General features: G+C 54.0%; 1 protein-coding gene across 1 annotated transcript in view; it reads right to left on the bottom strand.

The window, feature by feature from the left end:
* Positions 1 to 20,711, bottom strand: part of ARHGEF18 (Rho/Rac guanine nucleotide exchange factor 18) — an 85,557-nt gene that overhangs the window by 61,307 nt on the left and 3,539 nt on the right. The window contains 9 exon segments of the mRNA XM_054566256.1: positions 6,246 to 6,387; positions 6,483 to 6,588; positions 7,612 to 7,686; positions 8,247 to 8,291; positions 8,603 to 8,660; positions 9,279 to 9,375; positions 9,985 to 10,135; positions 10,777 to 11,036; positions 17,011 to 17,135. Of these exon segments, the coding sequence (XP_054422231.1) occupies positions 6,246 to 6,387; positions 6,483 to 6,588; positions 7,612 to 7,686; positions 8,247 to 8,291; positions 8,603 to 8,660; positions 9,279 to 9,375; positions 9,985 to 10,135; positions 10,777 to 11,036; positions 17,011 to 17,135 (1,059 nt within the window).

Here is a 20,711-nt window from a genome sequence, read left to right as displayed (position 1 = left end):
CGGCTCCCGGGGTGACAAGGTTGGGGCTCACGTCCTGCGCGTGCGCGCCTGGGAACTACAGGGGAGGGTACTTGAGAGCAGAGCGCGGGGGACCCTTGAGGGGCGGGGGAGCGGGGCCGGGGTTATCAACCGGGCGGGAGTCCGGGTGGGAGGACAGTGGAGCTGCGGGGCGTTTGGGGGAATCAGGTGTCTGGCGTGTCAGCGGGCGCCCGGGGACGTTGGCGGGGTTGAGGGTGACTCTGTGGGCCAGAAGTCCGAGAGGGGCGGGTGCAAGAAATAGAACAGATCTGTCACCTACGAAGAGGGGGCAGTGTTGATGACAGGCAGAACTGACTAAAAGTCTGGGACCTCTCAGGTGGTCCCAGACAACGCAACGTAGGTACCCCCAAACACATGCCAGACACTGAGGCAGGTGCCATCATTCCCCAAACATGATTTTGGGCACCAAAAAATTGTTCAGACACCCCACCTAAGTCTGTTAGATCCCCAATACCAACATTCATAATCTGAAAAACATGACAAATATCCCCAAAGTATCACACACCTTCATCCGGGAGCCATCATATACCCCCAAGCAGGCTTTCAGGCATCAGGAAACTTATGAGATTCTACACAGGAACTTTTAGATTCTCCTCGAAAATGCAAACCAGATAGGTACCCCCAATTCAGAGTCTGAAACACATGCCAGACATCCCCAAACAGGTATTCTTAGACGCCTGTGGACATCCCAGGTGCCTCCCCCAGTGCTAGCACCTCCTCAGGTACTCTCAGACATCCCAGACCTGAGACTGCCGATCCAATCCAGGTCCTTCACGGGTAACAGGAGGGCCAAGCACGTCTCACCCAAGATTCAAGATCTCCCCATTCATGTAATGGCTGGTGTGGCTCAGTGGATTGAGTGCCAGGTTGAGAGCTGACCAGTGAATCAAAAGGTCACCAGTTTGATTTCCAGTCAGGGCACTTGCCTGGGTTGCAGGCCAGGTCCCCAGTAGAGGGTGTGTGAGAGGCAACCACACATTGATGTTTCTCTCTCCTCCTTTCTACTCTCTCTAAACATATTTTTTTTTTCCAAAAAAGAAACTCAATTCAAAGCTCACACGATCTGATCGAAGAGCTCTGATCCAAGAGCCCTGGGGTACCCCAGTGGCCTGCCTTCTGCTTGGGTCCGGTCTTCATGGTCAAGAGAAGGAGCATGTGCAGGGAACTAGAGACTCCAGAGGTGAGAGGACATATGCTTCATCAGACACCGAGCCCAGACTGAGGTCAGAAGCCCTAGAGGCCCCAACTCGGTCCTTTGATGTCTCAGAAGGTTGGTAAATATTCACTTTCTGAATTGCTATGACCGTTGGACTTTATCCCAAAGGTATTGGGGAGCCTTTAGAGATTTTAAGCAGAAAGAGTGGTATGACCCTTATTTCTATAGCCACCTTGGCTATAGAAACCTTCAGGTGACACAGGTCTCCTCTAAATGTAGAAAGTGACTTTCAAGGAGACTGGCAAGGAGAGGTATCGCTAGTCTTTCTTTTACCCGTCCAACCATCCTGCATCCACTGAGCCCTCATCACGCGCAGAGAGCTTAAGTCTAAAGCGGTGTTTCTCAGTCTCGGCATGACTGGCAATTGGGCTGGATAATTCTTTGTTTTGGGGGGCTGTCCTGTACATTGGAGGATGTTAAACAGCATCTTTGGCCTTTACCCGTTAGATGTAAGTAGCACACCCAGTTGTGACAATAAAAAATGTCTCCAGACATTGCCAAATATCCCCTGTGGGGCAGAAGGACTCCGGCTGATAGCAAGTGGCCTAAGAGACACCTACCTGTACACTTACACAGTCACCTAATACAGAGGAAGTGGACCTGCACTGTGTTTCAAAGGGTTAGGTGGCCCAGGGAGTTCCAGGAATGGCACTGAATGAACAAGATGCTGAGCCTGGGCAGCCGTAAGACTTCAGGGTGCCTGGGCTGTGGAGCCCGGGTGACTGAAAAGCGGGAGAGAGGGTGGAAGGTGTGCAGGGTGGGACCGCGCAGGGCCACAGAGGTGACGGCCAGGACCAGGGCTGTCTGAAGTGTGTTCCTTCAGAAGGGCTGGTCTCTGGGAAAGCTCGTCAGCCTTACCCTGGAGCCCCACCTTCTGCGTTTACCTAGAGAGTGATTCATTCCCTAATCTGTTGAACTTATTGTGGAGCTGTTTCCTTTAGGGGACAGTTATCTGTGGCTTTGAATATCTCCAGTGTAGATACACTTGTAGCGAGTTATACCCAGGAGGTGCCTGCTCTCAGCCTGTCGGCACTGAGACACAGCTGTTGTGGTCTCAGGTGCCTCCTCAGAGGCATGGGGGCTGCGATCAAAGCCCGGGCTTCGGCCTGTGATTTAGATGCTCTGTCCTAGCAGCAAAGAGTGGTGAGGAAGACGGCGACAGACACGGCTGTTGCCCTTCCATGCTGAGCACCACGCCGAGTGCTACCGACATCATTCTTTTCAACACAAACTCAAGTCTTCCTTGAGCTCAAAGGGTTGTCCTGAAAACCCAAAGGTGTCTCTAAGAGCTGGAGCTTTATTCCTTCCATCCTGAGAGTAGACCTGACTGAGTGACTCACTTCTAACAATAGAGTAGGAAGAGGGAAACAGCAACCTGGCAGACATCACCTTAACCAGGGATGAAGCTTAAGAACCCGGGGACGGCATGTTTACGGTGCTTCCCCCTGATACAATGAGGCCTAGGTTCTTCACACCCATAACCCCTGTGTCTAATTATGAGAAAACATCAGACAAACTTAGATTGGGGGACACTGTGTAAGACACATGGCTAATACTTCTCAAGATTGTCAAAGTCATGAATAACAAGGAGAGATGAGAAACTGTCACACACCAGAGAGATGGGGGACACAGGATGATGAAAGATAATGCAGTGGCCTGAACTGGACCCTGAAATGGAAAGAGGACACTGATAAAAACAACAACAACAACAACCACAACAGCCTGGTGAAATCTGAAGTGTGGAGTTGGTAGGTAGTATTGTACCAATGCTGGTTCATAAATTGTGACCAAGGTACCATGGTCATGTAAGAGGTTAACATAAGCAGAAACTGAGTGGAAGGTATAAGGGGGACCCTCTGTTCTCTTTGCACCTTTCTGTGAATCCAAAATTAAAAGTTTGGAGGAGAGAAAAGGTCCCCCCTCCCATGGAGGATTTGGTTTTGTTAAGTGTCCTCAAATAGTTGTATACTCTAAGTTAAGGTATATTTCCAAAATGCAGCAAAATATGCCAGTTACAAGTTACAAATAGGGTCATTTTGAAGTTTCACCTTTTGGTTTGCTACAATGTTAAAATCTCTACATAGGAGTTAGTTTCCCTAGAGTATATAATCAGTGTTAATTTTTCCTGTAACAAGACAAAACATTAAGTTATGGCTCCTGCTGAGCCTTGCATTGTCTTCTAGACTTGGTGGCTTAATGCTCTCTGTTAGCCATGGAAAACAGTCAATAACAGTGCCATGCTTGTACCAAAGAATTAAATCTGATCTTTAATATCTGATATTTTGCCAGTAAATCCACTGGCAAAAGATCAGACAAAGCCAGTCATAGAATTTAAAAATAAACTCTAGTCTCTCCTTAGCTATTTTTGGCTTTTATTGAAGGCAAGGAAGGACTCATGGCAAAACAGTTTTGCAAGTCTGAATGCTTATATTTGATCCAGGCAAAACAGTTTTGCCTGACTTAGAATTACTGGTAGCTTATTTTAAAGCAAAGAAAAAACAACTGAGCATGAGTTCACTGTCTTTAGGACGGTTTGAGGAAATATGGTATAAAGGTGTTTTCAGTTTCCTGTTATTTTACATATTATTACACAGAGCTATTATTAATAACATTTTGCTGGGAAAACCTTAAAAATTGCCCCCAAATATTGACAATAGGCACATCAAGCAACAAAATGTCTTCAATACATTAAACTTTGGCTCTTCCTGCAACTCTAATTTAATTTTCTTTTTTTTTTCCTCCATGTCCTTAAAAAAAAAAAATTCAGGTATTTCTTTTAAAATATACAATTTTGGTTTTGGTACAAGTAAAATATTAAAATATGTTATTATTATTATTTTAAAAAATCAAATGGCACAAGATGGCAGTGGATTGGTGACCAGGGGCTCAAGCTGTGCGCTCGAGTCCTGCCTGTGCGGCTTTGGGCGAGAGCTCAGCTCCTCGGGGCCTCCGAGTCCTCAGCCACCGAAGGCAGGCTGAGTGCCTGTCTCACGGAGCTGTTGCGAGGGCTAATGAGGAATCCGTTGAAAGCACGGGGTGTTTAGAGTATTGTAAGTGCTCAGGGGCATAATGTTACCCATCATTCTTATTATTTGTGCAAAGTTTTCTGTGATTGTAAAGTGATGGTCAGGACATTCGTTCCTGCTGGAACCCTCCTCTTTCAAGATCCTATTTGTAAGGGGCTTATTGATCTACTTAGCTAAGGGAAGTCACTCCCTGGGTCTTTCTTAACGCAGAGTAAGTTAACTCATGGACTAGCAAACTTTTTCTGTCAAGAGCCCCACAGTAAATATTTTCAGCGTAGCGACTGATCACGCTGCAAAATACTCCACCCTGCCAGTGCAGCGTGAATGCAGCCGCTCACGCATCGTCTGTGGCTCTTTCTAGATCTTTGGCCTCACCCTTCTTTTCTGCCAACCTCTCACATGCCACTTGAATCAGATGTTGCAGAGAGGGCTCCAGAGGCTTGATCCTGGCCCTCCAGGAAGGCCCCCCGTATCCAGCTGAACTTAACCCCCCAGAAGAGCACAGGAGGTCAGCAGAAACAGGAAATCACGTGCTGCTTAAAGGGCTTCAAAACACACGTTGTCAGTGCACTTTGCACTTTGCAAAGCCCATGCCAGCCTCAGCTAAAGATGTGTTGTGTGTCAGAAGGTGGATTGGAGCTCCTTTGAGGGACAGAGAGTTGAAATGGCACATCCCTGACAACAGCGGCCACCAGCAGGACACCCACAGCCCTGCACCAGGCAAAATGGCAGCAGCACTCGCGAAAGAGGAAGGAACGAGGAAGAAGGAACTAATGCCCCATGTGGAGCCAGAAAAGGCAAGAAATGCAAAACCTGTGGTTGAAGCCACAGGAGGGCACCGGCCCTGCACAGTCTCCCCAGGTCCTGCTCTCCACCTCACCAGCCCACTGACGCTCACCCAGGGGCGCTTCTGTCCTCCAGGGAACGTTTGGCCATGTCCGAGACCATCTTTGGTTGTCCCAACTCATGGGAGGGGTGCTGCTGGCATCTAGTGGGTGGAGGCCAGGTGTGCTGCTCGATACCCTACAATGCATCAGGCTGCCTCCCACAAGAGTGCCAAGGTCGAGGACCCCTCGCGAGCCTGAACCCTGCCTGCCGCAGTCCGCAGTCTGAATCCTGGCTACAAGCAGCACACACGGCTTTACAAACATGTACTTGCCACTGCCTCTTCTCCACCCCTACAAAGCGGGGTTCTCCTTCAAAAAGGCAGAGTACTAAATCCCAGAAAAGACTGCAGCCATTACCCTCTAGGGCCTCTTGAACCCAGTGCTCTTTCCTGAGCAGACAGCCTCACTGCTATTCCCTGGAGAGCACCGGAAGCAGGATGCTGCCTGTTACGCGGTGAATTGTGTGCCTCCCAATTCATAGGTTGCCATCCTAATCCCCCCAGTATCTCAGGAGGTGGCCTTATTTGGAAATAGAGTCATTGCTGATGTAGTTAGTTCAGATGAGGTCACTAGAGGAGGGAGGGCCCTTAATACAACATGACTGGGGTCCTTGTGAAAGGGGAAATTGGGACGCAGACACAGACACCGGGAGCACGTCATGTGAGGTCAGCCACATGCCAGGCACCAGAGAAGAGGACTTCCTGGCACTTTCAGAAGGAGCCTTGATCTCAGAATTCTTGAGAACTGTAAGAATATGTGCCACACAGATTGCAGTACTTTGTTACACAGCCTTAGCTAACTGATACACTGCCTGAGCTCGGATTTTGCAAGAACGTTTTTGCCATGACAAAACTGAGACTTAAAGGGAATTTTTTGGGCCCTTAGCTAACCAAATAGTTCCTGTCCTTGGGGGTCAATCCCTGGTGCTCTCCAGACAGCTAAGGTCAGCCTACCCTTGACAACGGTGGAATAGGACAAGAATGCAAAGACCGAAGGAAGCCACAAGAGCAATTTAGAAAAAGTAAAGGAGAGAAAGTGGCTGCCATCCAAGGGGACAGGCTGGGCCACCTGACTTACTGGAGTTGAGGAAGGGTTTGCTGCACGGGGGGCAGTTGGAGTGGCCAAAGAAGGTTCCTCGGGACAGCTGGTGGCCATCGACACATTCCTTCCTCTCTTGAGCATCCTGATCGTTGTCCTTTAGATGTGCTGGGGTCTTCCCCTGTGGCAACAGAGGTGGGGCTTCGAATGCCCTATGCATCCAGACCTACCTTGGATCACAGGGCTCTGGGGCGAGGGGCACCCTGACATACTGACCTTGTCCTTGTGCCTGGCAACTCGACTGCGTAGGGAGCTGAGCCTGCGCTTCACCCTGGTGGCGCCCCTGTCACTCCTCTCAACCTTGCTGGCTCCATCCTTGCTCCTGAGGGTGGGAAGGTGGATGAGGAGGGGCAGCAGGCCTAGAGGGCCATTCTGAGCCAGTCTACATGTCGCCCCTGGGATCTACCTGCCACCCACCATACTGGGGCCTCCTCCCCCTGTTTCATCCCTTCTGTGGTCCCCAACTCTCTCCCTTCTCTTACTCACTTACTCACGCAACAGACATCTGAAGCTGTTTGCAAAGTTTCAGGAACCTTAGGGACTAGTTTGCAGGGGGCCAGCAATATGGTGTCAAGCTGGAGGTCCCTCGGTGGGCCCTGGGCTGGAAATCTTGGCTCTGTCATCTCTGCTCCTCCCTCTGACTCACCTTTCCCCGACCTCCACATCTAATCGACCTGTAAATCCTGCCCATTCCTTCTGCAGGATTTTTCTCAAATGGGCTCCTCTTTCCTCCTGCAATACCCCAGCCCCAGGTCACACTGCCATGCCTCCCCTGGACGACAGGTACACCCTCATTTAATAAATGCTTATCAGGCCGGCGACAAACCAGCACAGCCTGGCAGGACCTTACTCCCTGCAGGGAGATCCCGCGCCTCCAGTCTGCGCCCTGCCCGCCCCAGCCCTGTCTGTGCTCGCTGTCCTCAGTCACTAGAGAGCCGCGCTCCTTAGCGTTGCAGGGGTCATCTGACCTCTGCTGAATTCCCTCGCCGTCCCTCCTCCCAGGCCCACCCCGACACCGGTCCCTGGTCCTTGCAGCTCCTCGGGGAGGCGCTGTTTCCTTTCCCGTCCTCCATTCTGAGTGCTGGTGGACTCTCCTCTTCCACCAGGACCCAGCTCAAGCTGTCACCTTCTCCAGGAAGTCGCCTCCCCGACCTCCCCATGAAGGAGCAGCCCCCCCCTCGTCCCCACTGTTGCCCTTGGCGGTTCCAGTGAGAGAATGGGGGCCCCGGTTCCTCCCTGCTCAGGGCCGGCTCGGAGGGCCGCGGGTGCAGGCCCGGCTCCGCCTCCCCCCGCCCGCGCCCGCGCCCGCCCGTGGCTTCTGTCTGCAGCCTGTCCGCTGACTTACTCAGACAGGAACTCAAACCAGGTGAGGTTTGAATGGTCTCCGGGGCTGACCGACAAGTGAGCCCTCTGCCGAGCCCTGCAGGACCAGAGGGGACACACAACTGGGTCCGCAGCCCCCCTCCGCCCCCGCTGCCCCGCCCGCTCCCGCCCCTCGCCCTCAGGGCTTCCGTGCCCGGTGCCACGGCCCCAGAGCCCACCCTCCCCCACATGTGGGCTTGTCCGTGCGGCCAGCGGGGCACGTGTGCGCGCAGAAGGCGGGGCCCGCCGGTCGGAACAGAGCCGGCCCGTCGGGGAGACTGGCCGCGGGCTGCGTTCGGCAGTCGCGCGCTTCCCCGTTTGCGCGGAGGCTCGTGTGGCTGGTGCCGCTCTCTCCTTCCCAGCTGTTGGCCCCGTTCTTTCCTCACTGGTCTCTCCTCCCACCTTTCTTGTCCCCATTTCTCCCTGTCTTCCCTGCTCCTTCTTTCCCACATCTGTCCCTCATACCTGTTCCTCCAAACGTATGTTCCCCACTCTCCTCCACAACCTATCTCCTACATCTGTCCGCTTCTGCTTGTCCCCCTACCTGTCTACTCCCCTATCTGTCCCCCACCTATCCTCCCACCCCTGCTCCCTCATACCTGTCCCCTTTCCACTCACCCATGGTACTGTCGAAGTTCTTGCAGCACCTGCTGGACCAACAGCCTGGGGCAGGAATAAAATAGCTCACAGTGGTCCCAGGTTACAGACATTCCCTGCGATGAGCTGGGGTAGCTCCCCCTGCCGTGGGTCCCCATGCAGACCCTGACCAGGACCCCTGACCCTTCTCCTGATGCTGTTTCAGAGCCTTTCTGAGGGGCTCGGGTCCCTCCCTGGGGAGAAGGCTGGTGTGGGAGGGAAGGCCAAGGCTCTGAGGGGACTGAGAGGGGCCGTGGCTGTAACGTGTGCGCCTCCTCCACAGCCTTGGCCCCTGGCTGTGCTCTCGGGGCCCTGCCCCGCGTGCGGCAGACACTCACATGTGGTCCGGCTCCACACGGTCCTTTTCCAGACATTCCAGTGCGGTCGGCCCCAGGCCTGGAAAGAGCCCCCACACCAGGAGGCGCAGGAGTCAGGGGCCCTGGGGTGGGGCCGACCTGTGGGGCTGGGCACAGTCCAGGGGCCCTGGCCACTCTCAGGAGGGAGGAGAGCCAGGGATGGAGGTGTCCCAGCTCCTTACAAGAGCTTATGATATGCTGAGCGCTTTGCATGTGTGTGCTCAGTGAACCCCCAGGTGGCCCTAAGGAGATACACTTATCTTCTCAATTTTTAGAGAAAGCTGCAGAGGCTGAGACTTGTTATAAATGTGGTAGATTTGGGTTTCACTTGCAGGTCTATCTGTCTCACACCAGAGAGACACAGCTTTTGGGACAGCGATTTGGGGACAGGGAGATAAAGAAAGAGACAGAGTGAGAGAGAGAACGGGGGAACCGCCACTGCATCGGTGCAGCCAGCCTTGGCCCCGGCCCCGGGCTGGGGAGGGGGAAGGAAGGGCAAGATGCTGGAGGCCTCTCCCCCTCTCTGGAGCCTCCTTCCCTGAGACCCTCGGCCCCTCCATCTTCTGTGGGGTCCAGCTGGGACCCCATCCAGGGTGCCCTCCAGCTGAACCCCACTTCCCTACTTGTTTGAATGAGAGAAAGCCCCAGGCCTAGCTACCTTGAACAGCGGGAGTAGGCGTCTCCAAAGCACGAGAGGTTTCAAAGGACACAGGAGCCGACTGAGACCTTGCTCTTCTCTCCAGGCTGCCAGGTTCCTGCAGGGAACAAGCATCTGGCTGGAGTGGGTAGTCGCCCAGGCAGCTGGAAGCTCTGACATCAAGGGCCTCAGTCCCAGCTCTGGCCATGTGCAGGGCCCCCCAGCCACCAGGCACGTGGATCTCCTGAGCAGACAGAGACCGGAGCCACACCCTCACCGGTCATGGGCTGCTGGGACCCTGAAACTGACTCTGAGCTACAGGTTCCAGCATGTCCGGGGGACATAGTCACAAGCAAAGATGCCCAGGTATTTCCCTGCTGCGGGCTCGAGTCCCGTATTTGAGATGAGGCCTCTAAGTTGCACACTCCAATCACAGACAAGGCTTCCTTCCAGCTGCAAAGGTGCTGTGACACCCCCTGCTCCATAGTCAATGGCTTGCGCTTTTGGCCAAGGCTCCCCGGCTGTGGAGCCCTCCACGGTGAAGACCCCTCGTGCCAGGGCTGCTATCTCAGGACTCGGAGACGCCCAGTCACGGCCTCAGCAGGGGCAGCCCAGCCATGGCAGGAAGCCCTTCCGGGCAGGGTGCTCCTTCCCACCCGCAGTGCCAGCTCCTGGCTCCTGGGCCCAGAGGTGTGTGATTGTCTGGGTGGCTGTACGTGGCACCCACCTTGCCTGGGTGCTCTGCGGGGGTCTTGCCCACAGACAGGCGCTCTTTAGTCCAGTCCTGCAGGCCCTCTCCAGGAAGGTTCAGAGCAAGGCTAGCCAGCGTCCGAGGGAGGCAGGGCCCCTCCTTCACAGCCGAGAAGTCAAGGCTGAGCCTGGTGGAAGGAGAGAGAGTCAGGGCTTTGGCAGGTCTTTTCCTGCTGTTCCAGCTCCAGTATCTGGGGGCTGGAGAGACTGCAGATGATGCTTCTGGGGCACAGAGAGGAGGCCAGATCTCCCTATACCACAGGAGTAGTGGAGGGGGAGCCAGGTTGGTAGATTTGCTGCATCATGGACCCCCTCAGTTTTACATGAACTGACTTTCTATTTGGAGCGACTTGAGGTGGGTGGAGGAGGTCAGGTGGGGCGTGGCTAAAGCACCCCTCCACTGCTTGGGGTTGCCACTGGGGGGTGTGTGGAGTTGAGCACCCATCTGTGGTTTGATCCCAGGTGCATCTGTGGCCTTGTGGAACTGGTGTGCAAGCTATATGTTTAGGTTTACAGCTATGGGTAAGAGCAGGCCGAGGACGCAGTGTGCACGCCTCGGGTGTGTGGGCCAGTGTGCATGCACAGTGCCATTTGGGGCTTGCACACACTCATTCAGTGTGCGTGTGTTTGCCCATGCACACAGATTCGTGTGCCCACACAGGCTCTGCGCAGGCACACAGGTGTGTCTTGGGAGAGAGCTGCCTTTGCTCGTGCAGATGCCTCTGGTCCTGGGATGGCATCCTAGAGGGCATCGAGGGTGGGGACCAACCTCCGCCAGCTCTCTGAGCAGCTCCGGGCCCTCTCCCAGCTCCGTCTCCAATGCAGGCCCTGGGACCCCACAGCACTCGAGAAGGATGACCCTCTTCCTGCTGCTTTCCTAGGGGGGCCACTGTCTCTGGCCCCCCCTGGCTGGCTGTGGGCAGGGGCCCCAAGGCCCAAGTCCTGGAGATACTCGCTGCCCTGAAGTGCCCCCAAGTCCAGGCTGAGGTCTTCTGTGGTTTCGCCGAGCTGCCCGGGAGTACCACCCTCCTCCTGCAGGCGGTGGGGAGAAGAGGACATTGGCTGAAGGCAGCAGAGGCCCCCAAGCCCCTGACTCTGCCCGTTCCCCTCGCCCCATCCCCCTTGGGCTCCAGTGCACCCTTCTCACGGTCGGTGGGGCGGAGGGGGGGCAGTCCTGCAGCCTCTGTCTCAGCTGGGCCTCCAAGCCTTATCCCCCCAAAGGGGCTGGAAGTCTGGGCTTGCAGACCCGATTCACCACTATCTGAGTTTCCGTTCAACCTCTGGTCTTAGGGACCCGTGCCCTGCCTGCTCACACTGCTTGTTTTAAGGCTCCCAGGAGACTGCGCCCGCAGACAGGACTTCTCAAAGCCCACGCAGAGGGTCGTCATCCTTGCTCTGGATGGCAGGGTGTCAGGCAGCGGCAAGGCTCCCAGTCTTGCCTCGGGGCTGCTTGGGGCTCACAGCACTCCTGGACCCTAAATCTCCCTCCCAGGCCTGGACTAGGGTGAGGCAAGTGAGGCACTTGCCTCAGGTACAGAACTGAAGGGGATTCCAAAAACTCTGGAACTGAGATAAAATTTTAATGCAATTTTTAAAACAACTCCAAAGTAATGCAAGGAGAACCATGACGAACAAATTATCGACATGGTAGGAAATGACAATACTCGGTCCAGCACTCTCCTTGCTCACTCCCCCCCCCCCCGCCCCCGCCCCGCCCTGCTCCCTCCTGCAGAGAGGATTCAAAAACATCTGAGCTGTCAGTCCTTCCAACGCCTCCTCCCAGCAGGTCGAAGCCACAGCTCCTCAGCACTGGCCGAAGGCTCCAGGGTCAGCCTCCTGTGGCCACGGGCCCCTCTGCAGCCCCTCCCACCCACCAGACTGCGTTGGGCCTGACAGAGTTAGACAGGGAAGATAGATGTGTATCCCACAGGAGCTCCACCAGGGGCGCCGCTATCCCCACTTTCCGGATCAGGGAGGAAAAAGGACTCGCCCACAGCCGCACCGTCCGTAAAAGGCAGAGTGGGGCTCAAACTCAGTCCTGTCAGGATTCAACCTCTACGCTCTTTCTTCACTCATTGATCTCTACTTTTCCTTAGCTTCCTTTGCCCTTCTCTCTCTCTCCCTTCCAGTCAGTATGTTTGTCAATTGTTCCAGCCAGGGAGTCTGCTTTTTCCCTTCCTGGAAGACCCTTTTCCCCCAGACCACTGAGGACCAGCCTGGTAAACTCCTATTCATCCTTCAACACCCAGCTTGGGCATGTCCTCCAGGCCATTATCCTCGAGGTTAGGTAAAGTGTCCCTTTCCAGGCCTTTGTTAGGTCTGCCCCTGGATAAGGTTTGGTGGGTATGTGGGTGGGTGGGCTTCTCCCACCCCAGGCGCTGTGTGACCTCAGGCAGCCCTCCAGGGACTGTCCCAACTGGTGGCCTGAAGGGGTCGTCCTGCAGGAATTCTGCAAGAGGCCCCAGGATAGGATTACTAAATAAAATACAGGACAACTGTTTAAATTTGAATTTTAGATATACAACAAATAATTTTTTTTAGTATAAATATATCCCAAGCATTGCAATATTTGACATTCAAATCTAACTGAGTGTCCTGTAATTTTATTTGGGCAACCCTGCAACCCTGCCCCCGGACCACTTGGCATGGCCAGGCTTCACCAGATGAGGGAGAACAAAGGCATTCCTGCTCACACTTGGTGGGGGGAATTTTTAGAGAAGTGTCCAGTTTGAAGTGGAAAAAACACCCGCTAGCCAAAAGCCAGGCCCTTGGCAGCGGAGGACCGTGGCGGGCTGGAGGCGGCGGCGGTGTCCGCGCTTGCCTCAGAATGAGGGAGAGCCCTGTGGGGCCTGGCCGTTTTTCCCTGACCTCACCCACGTGGGGCTTTCTATAGTTCTGACCTCTCCCTTCTAATTCTTTTGATTATGGCAAAAATATACGTAACAAAATATCTTTTTTTAACCATTTGTAAGTTTCCGGTTTAGTGTAATTAAGTACAGTCACACCCTGCGCACCGGTGCTCGCCATGCGTCTCCAGAGCTTTTCGTCCTCCCATATGGGAGCCCTGTCCCCTCTGAACACCAGCTCCCCTTCCCCCCGCACCCCTCACCCCGCCACAGCCCTTGGGAACCTTTAAGCCCCTCTCTTTCCCTACGGATCTGACTCCTCTAGGGAACTCCTTTAAGTGGAACCACACAATGTATGTCCTTTTGTGTCTGATTTGTTTTACTTAACATATGTTGTCAAGGTTTATCTGTATTCTGGTAGGTACCTGAATTCCATTCCTTTTTAAGGCCGACTAACATTCCATTGTATGGATGGGCCACACTGTATGGACGTAAACAAAGCACATTGTGTTTGTCCATCATGTGCTGACGGACACTTGGGTTGTTTCTACTTTTTGGCTTTTGCGGATAAATCTGCTTTGAACATGGGTGTGCCAATATCTCTTTGAGTCCCTGCTCTGAATACTTTGGGGGAGATGCTCAGAACTGGAATTGCTGGATCATAGGGTAGTTGTGTGTTTGCTGCCATACTGTTGTCCACAGCCTCCCTCCCCCTGGAATCTCTCCATTGCGCCTACTGACTTGTTTCCCTCCCACCTCCCTGGCTGCTTGTTCTCTGCCTCCACTTCTGTGCTCTGTCCATTACACATCAGGGTCCCTTCTTTAGTCTGTTAAAATACGGACGCCTCAGACCCCGGCTGGCCCAGCTCGGCGAGGCCCTCCCGCGCTCCCATCCCTGGCGCCTGCACAACCTCCAGCGCTGTCCTGTCTCCTCGGCCACTGCTTGGAAGGCTTCCTTCAGTCTCTGGTTTTCATCCTTCTCTAAATATAAACACTTCAGGACAGCCTCTTGGCCTGGGCTGGGACACCCTCCCTCTCCCGCATCTGGTGTCCCTCACAGGAGGCAGAATTGGGAACCTGGCCAGAGCTGGGGGTGGTGGGGGTGGGGGCACCGGCTGCCCAGCTCCCTGCAGCAGGTGCACTGATAGAATGAGAGGCGAGGCTTCCCTGGGGACTTACACCTTTCCCCCATCATTTCCTGGGTGAGAAAAAGTGGGAGCTGGCCCGACGGAGGCCTTTCAGGCCTCCGACTAAACACTGTAACCTGCCCTGACACCTCAGGGAGGATGCATGGAAATGGGGCTTTTGCTCCTGGGACCCTGGGGAACTGTGGGGAATGGGCTTCCCACTCAGACTCAGAGGGCATACCATATGCACATTTAAATAGTGCACGGACAAACCTTTCTTTAACAATGTAAACAGTTGTTTATCTGGTTTCCTATTAGAGAAAAGTACACCAAAGCCACTTCATGCACATTTGTTTCCCTTGTTCCATTTCATCATGTCCAAAAGGGAATTGGTTTAAAACAAAATAGCAAATAAATACCAGGACAGATGGTTCTTGGATGGCAGCCTGGTAGAAAGTTCTTAGTCAAAGTTTGCAGCCGTGGTATGGTTTTATTAGCTCTACATCACCAGGGGCAGGTTCCCAGGAACCTCAGTTTTCTCATCTCTAAAATGGGAGTAATGCTGCCTTCTTGTCAGATGGCTCTGCAGGTAGCATGAGATGAGGCTTGCCCATTGCAAGCACTCCATTGAGGGAAACAGATAGTAGGGTGGTTGCTGTTTCTATGTTCCAAGTTTCTTATTTCAGGAGCCAGGCAGGGCCCTACCTCTGGACAAGTTGGTGACTGCGTCAGACAGACCACACAGTCAGCCCCGTAGCGCCTGGCGCTAACGGAGGAAGACAAGCGGGAAAGGCCACCCTGCTTTTTCCAATGAACGGTGGCGGTGCGTGCCGGGAGACAGGCTGGGGAGCCCTGAAGGGGGCCAGCTGGTCCTGCCTGGAGGAACAGGAATTCTGGATTGGAATTTTACTTAGAAAAAGCCCTTTTATAGCTCAGTCAGTTAGAGCATTGTCCCTATATGCCAAGGTTGTGGGTTTGATCCCCCGTTGGGGAGCATACAATAATCAACCTGTGAGTGCATGTGGTGGAACAACAAATCGATGTTTCTCTCTTTCTGCCTCTCTCTCTCTAAAAACCAATGAATTAAAAAAAACAAAAAAGTACAGCCCTGGCTGGTGGGGTTCAGTGGGCTGAGCACTGGCCTGTGAACCAAACTGTCGCCGGTTCGATTCCCAGTCAGGGCACATGCCTGGGTTGTGGGCCAGGTCCCCAATAGGGGGCGCATGAGAGGCAACTACACATCGATGTTTCTCTCCCTCTCTTGCTCCCTCCCTTCCCCTCTCTCTAAAAATAAATAAATAAAATTTTTTTTAAAAAGCACAAAACCCAGGGCAATCATTGGTGTGAAGACCTACTAAGTACAACTTAATTAGGAAAAGTTAAACAATCTTTAGACAGCTTTCATAGCCAAAACTAAACCAAAAAACCCCCACTAGTTCCAACCACATAAAATAGTTTCCACATGACATGTAAATTATTTCTTTTACTGGTTGTATTACTCAAATTTCCTATATTTTAAAATGATCTACATCTTATCAGTTCATAGAATTTCAATAGCATCCTACTAAATGTTAAAAATCAATCAATCAGTCAATCAATTAATCCGGGTTGGTTTCCTACAAGAAGCCAGTGAAGCCCTGAGTAATGAGTAGGAGTTGGCCAAGCAGAGGCTGTGGGTGAGGGCATTTTGGGGGACAAAAGAACAGGACGTTCAGAAGCCCACAGGCTTGAGAGCTTACAGTCTCTCCCAACAGCTGGCAAGAGAAGAGCTCCTGACGGCTGGAGGTGTGGGGGTGGGGACGGGGCCAGAGCAGCAGGCCTGGTAGCCAAGTGAGGACGTCTGCTTCAAGCTGCAAGCAGCGGTGGTAGGGAGGCTGCGGGGCTGAGATTTGCCTTTGAAAAGGTTATACAAGATGGGCTTGGCCAGGGCGAGACAGACACCAGGTGGTGCAGTGGGGACACCTGTGCAGATCACCTGGCAGTGTGCTTAGGGCGGCCCTGGCCAGCGCAGTGGAGAAGGGGGGAAAGGACCGAACTGGGGGCTGCACAGGTGCAGCGAGCACGTGTTCACAGGGCTTGGGGACAGATGGGGAGGGAGGGTACAAGGACAGTGACTTCCCTTGCCTCCAGCTCTGGTGATGACTGGGACTGTGGCTGGGAGGACGGCTGGGACACCTGTGGAGGGCTCCCTTGGAGGCGTTGAGCGGGCGCTCCTTCCCCAGGCACAGTGCCTGCATCCCCGCCTCACTGGCCCAACTGCCTGCAGCCCGTGGCTCCGACTCAAGAGGTCTAGAACCCTGGGCAGACCCTGAGCTCAATTTGGATCTTAATACTAGTTTTGTTTAACCTGACGCTTGGGCCAATTCATTCCCTGCCGGGGCTTGGGAATCAGTGTCCCCTTATATAAAATGACAGGGGTGGATATGGCTAATGCCCTTATTTAGAGTGGTGGGCAGTGCAAAATGACACCCAGACCCCCCTTCAGTGAGAACGTACTGCCCCAAATGTTGCGTAGCTTGTCAGCAGACGCTGCCAGCTGTCAGCCCCCTTCTGGGAAGTCCTGTCCTCTCCTGGGAAGCCTGCAGGCCATGACAGGTTGTTGTGGTGGGTAACGGCTTGGTCACCTCAGGCTGGCCTGAGGCCACTCTGTAGGGCTGCTCTAGCTTGGATCTCCTGTGTGAGCTTTTTCTTTCATTTTCATCCACCTGTGTACATGCCCACTCACCCGTCCAGCCACCCTTCCATCCACCCACTCACCCACGCATTCTTCAAGCTTCCTTCTTTCCATCTGTCCATCCATCCATCCATCCATCCCTCTGTCCACCTTCCTCTGTCCCTCCCCCTTCTTGTTCCAGCAATGATTCCAGTTTTCCTGTCTCTAACACGGGATAATAATTAATTTGCCAAGTTTCAATGAGGTCCCCTGAGATAATGCACATGAAGCGCCTGCTGACACGCAGGTGCTGCACAAGGTGTACTTGCTGGGATGGGTGCCATCGCTCCTGCCCGTCGCAGCGGTCAGACACCTGCCTGTGCATCTCCCATGGTGGAGAAGAAGGCCAGGCGCTCAGGACTTCAGAATCCACTGCTGCTCTTGATGGCCAAGGCTTCAGCCCCAGGGTCAAAGGGCTGGACACAGGGCGTGGACTCAGAGCCTGTGGGGAAAGGAGGGATGACAAGGTGTCAGGGCTGAGCTGCGAGGCCCGAGGAGCTCTGAGTTCTGCATCTGCCATGGTTTTCCATGGGCCTCAGCTTCCGTATCTATAAAATGAGGTGGCAAGAAAGGATGGCCTCAGTGATCCGTAAGCCAACATCCATGCCACCATTTCCTTGCCCCGAGCCTGTGGCTGACATTCTATGCAATCATGAGTCTCTTTCTTGCTGAACCATTTGTCCCCCTGGAATTCTTCCCAGCACACCATTCCTGGCAGCTGTCTCCAGTGAATCTAAGCGCATTTGTGAAATGACATCAATTTGTCATGCCTGTTCCAGCAAAAAGCCCTCATGTGGATATACTAGGTCCCTAAGACCAAATGAAGTGCCCAACCCACATCTGAAGGAACTTCAGGCTGCCTCTTGCCTCCTCTTGAAACTTTGAGTTCCAGGGACCTCTGGGTGGCATGGTATAGAGGGGCAAACAAGGCCTTTGGGGTCAGTCAGACCGTGTCCCTTCCTGGTTCTGCCACTAATGGTTCACACCTTTGGGGGAGGCACCTCTTTGAGCCTCAGTTTCCCCATCTGGAAGGTAGATGTGGCAATGCCCACCCTTCAGGGCTTCAGAAAGGATGAAGGGACCTAGAGTGTGTCAGGCATAACACCGAGGTGCTTGGCCAGCTGGGCCCCCTTTATTGCCTTGGCTTGATCTCGGGTTCTAGACTGAGCCTCCAGCTGTGGGAGGTGTGTACGTCTCCCTTTCTCCCTTTGCTCCCTCCGCTGCAGCTACAGCACATTACCCCTGCCGCTGGGGCACCTGCGGAGGCTCCGCACCGCCTGCCTGGAGAAAGTTGAATGTCCTACTTAGCCACCGATGGTCACTAGGGCCTTCCTTCTGTGCCTATCCCTGCTCCTGCAGGACTCGCTGCCTGAGACCTCCGTGCCGCATGAGGCTACCTGCATGAAGACCTCATCCCACGCCCTCCAGGAACTTCCATTCACCCTCCACCTACAGTGCCTCTCTCGTGTGTATTTTATTTCACTGCTTTGACATCTGGACTCCCTTCACTCCTTCATCCCCCCCGCCCCCGCCCCAAGACACCCTGGGTCCCGCTCAAACCAGGGAGGCGGGGGAGCGCCTGGAGAGGAGGCTCCGGAAGGCGGTGGAGGTGGAGGAGAGCAGGCCAGCGTGGGGCGCCTGGAGGGACTGCCCAGCACCTCCGCAGTCTGGGCAGCAGCTGCCCCAGGTGTGGCAGAGGGTGGCGATGGGGGTTGGAGTGGTGGATGCTTTCTGAAAGCACCAAGTTAGGTCCCCGTTTACTCCATAGCTTTTGTCCCCTATGTCTGGATGACCTGGTTTTCTGGGGACAGTCCGAGGTAATGCTACTGAGCCAAGGTGAGTACTAACAGCACCCCTTTCATTCTGCAAAGGGTCTGGGTTGGGTGGTCCGTCCTGTGGCCACCCTGCCTACGGCCATTGCTGCGGCAGGGGGAGGGGTGGTGAGGCCGCTCTGCCGCGCTGTCGGGTCAGAGGGGAGGCCTGCACGGCCTGCCCGCGCGCAGTCCCGCGCCTCTCCTTGCAGCTGCGCGCCTCCACACACTGCCCCAAGTGTGGGGGCTGACGCTCACACAGATTGGGGCGGCCTCTTTTAAGAGAAAGAATACAAACTTGTGAGTACAAAATTGCTGAGATCTTGGGGAGGTAGCAAAACTATCAGAAAATAGCCAAGGCAGAAATAAACACATTTGATAAATAAAGGATGAAAAGAGATTGCATACACACGTGTGTGCAACAACCGCCCCCCCAATACAGAAAAACAAAGAGATTGGAAGACACTTTGGCAGTTCCTCTAAAAGCATGTGCTAGCACGCGACCCAGCTGTTCCCGCTTCACTCCTAGTTCTCCACCTACAAGAAATAAAAACCTCCATCCCAACACTTGTACACGACTGTTTAAAAAAAATTTTTTTTATTGTCACCCAAGGCCATGCTTATTGATTTTAGAAGGAAGGGAGAGAGAGAGAAAAACATCAATGTGAGAGAGAAATGGCGACTGGCTGCCTCATGTATGAGCCACAGCCGGGAACTGAACCCTCAAGTGCTCAGGACAGCACTCTAACCAGCTGAGCCGCACCAGCCAGGGCACATACATGACTGTCTATAGCAGCATTTTTAATAGCCAAAAAGTGGAAATCGCCCCAAATGCCCATCAGTGGATGAATGGATACACAAAGGGCCCATTTGCACAATGGACTGTTATTACTTGGCCGTCAAAAAGGAATGAAGCCCTGACACTCGCTATGATGTGGATGAACCTCGAAGACAGGACGCTCGCTGAATCGCTGAGAAGCCAGGCACAAATGACCACATGCTATGTGATTCCCCTTATTTCATGATCTCCAGAATAGGGATTGGGGGATTATGGGTGATAGCTAAAGAGTACAGATGTTTTGGGGGCGTGATAGAAATATTCTAGAATTGTGATGACTGTGTTACACTGTGAACATACAGAAAGCCATTGAGTTGTACACATGATGTGGGAGACTTGTATGGTGTGTAAATTATATCTCGATGGCCTTGTAACCAAAACAACTTGGGCGCCTCCCAAGGGTGGTGCGGGGGCAGAAGCACAGGGCTGCAGCTCCGCTCACCCCGGGCCTGCCGCAGCGGGGGCCGAGGCCGGTTTCCACCCTCATTACCAGCCGCCCCTCGCACGCGCACCCCCCAGCTACCCCCAGGTTGGCCGAGGGACTCTGCTCTGCTGCCCTCATTAAGCCTGCCTCCCCCTCCCCCACCCCGCAGCCCAGGCAGCATCTGTGACTTAGGGAAGTGTCAGACTAAAACCAGCAGGCCGTAAGGAGGAGACCGACCACAACTGGAGGTGGGGACTGGAGGATGCTGGGAGCTTGGGAGGGAGGCGCTGTCCTCCAGAGACCCCTGGGAGGCGGCAGGGCTCGCTGGCTGGGCTGGGCGGGGCTCCTGGGGGCGGGGCCTTCCACAGCCTGCAGAGGCCCTGAGGCAGAAGCTCCTGCCAGGCATTCACGACCTTGCAGGTCAGGCATCAAAAGGTTAAAGGCGAAAGGTCAGGGATGAATTTAGACTTTTGATGGGAGTTTCTAACTCAGGAACAGGCTGAGCTGGATCCTGATAACAGTCTCAGCTCTGACCCTGATGTCACATCATAGTCATAGACTGTCATTCAGTCATAGACTGAACTGCGGGGGTGTCAGAATCCTTTCATCGCCCCCCCAACACACAGAGATCCCGACTCACTGTGCTCCTCAGGCCTCTGTGCCCCCCTCATTGCTCTTCCCCACAGTTCTGCCTGACAACCAAGGGTGTCAGGAATCGCCCTCCCTGGTTTCAGGGACTGTAACCTTGCCCAGAGGCAGGAGGGCCCCAAGGCTGGAAATAATCAGGGAGGCCTTGGGAAAACAGGACACCGAGGACATGGTAACCGGCCCTCCCCCCGGCAGGGGCGCAGCTCCTGCCTCGGTGCTTGGCCCTGTGACGGTCACTTATTGATGATGGGTAAGACCCCTCGATGAAGGGGCAACCTAAGCCAGACATGGATTGGT

This window comes from Pteronotus mesoamericanus, unplaced genomic scaffold (assembly GCF_021234165.1).
Source record: "Pteronotus mesoamericanus isolate MK-2021 breed Mesoamerican mustached bat unplaced genomic scaffold, CSHL_Meso_final contig_171, whole genome shotgun sequence".
Lineage (NCBI taxonomy): Eukaryota > Metazoa > Chordata > Mammalia > Chiroptera > Mormoopidae > Pteronotus > Pteronotus mesoamericanus.
Note: the sequence above shows the minus strand (reverse complement) of the source record. Positions and strands in the feature narration are given on the sequence as shown.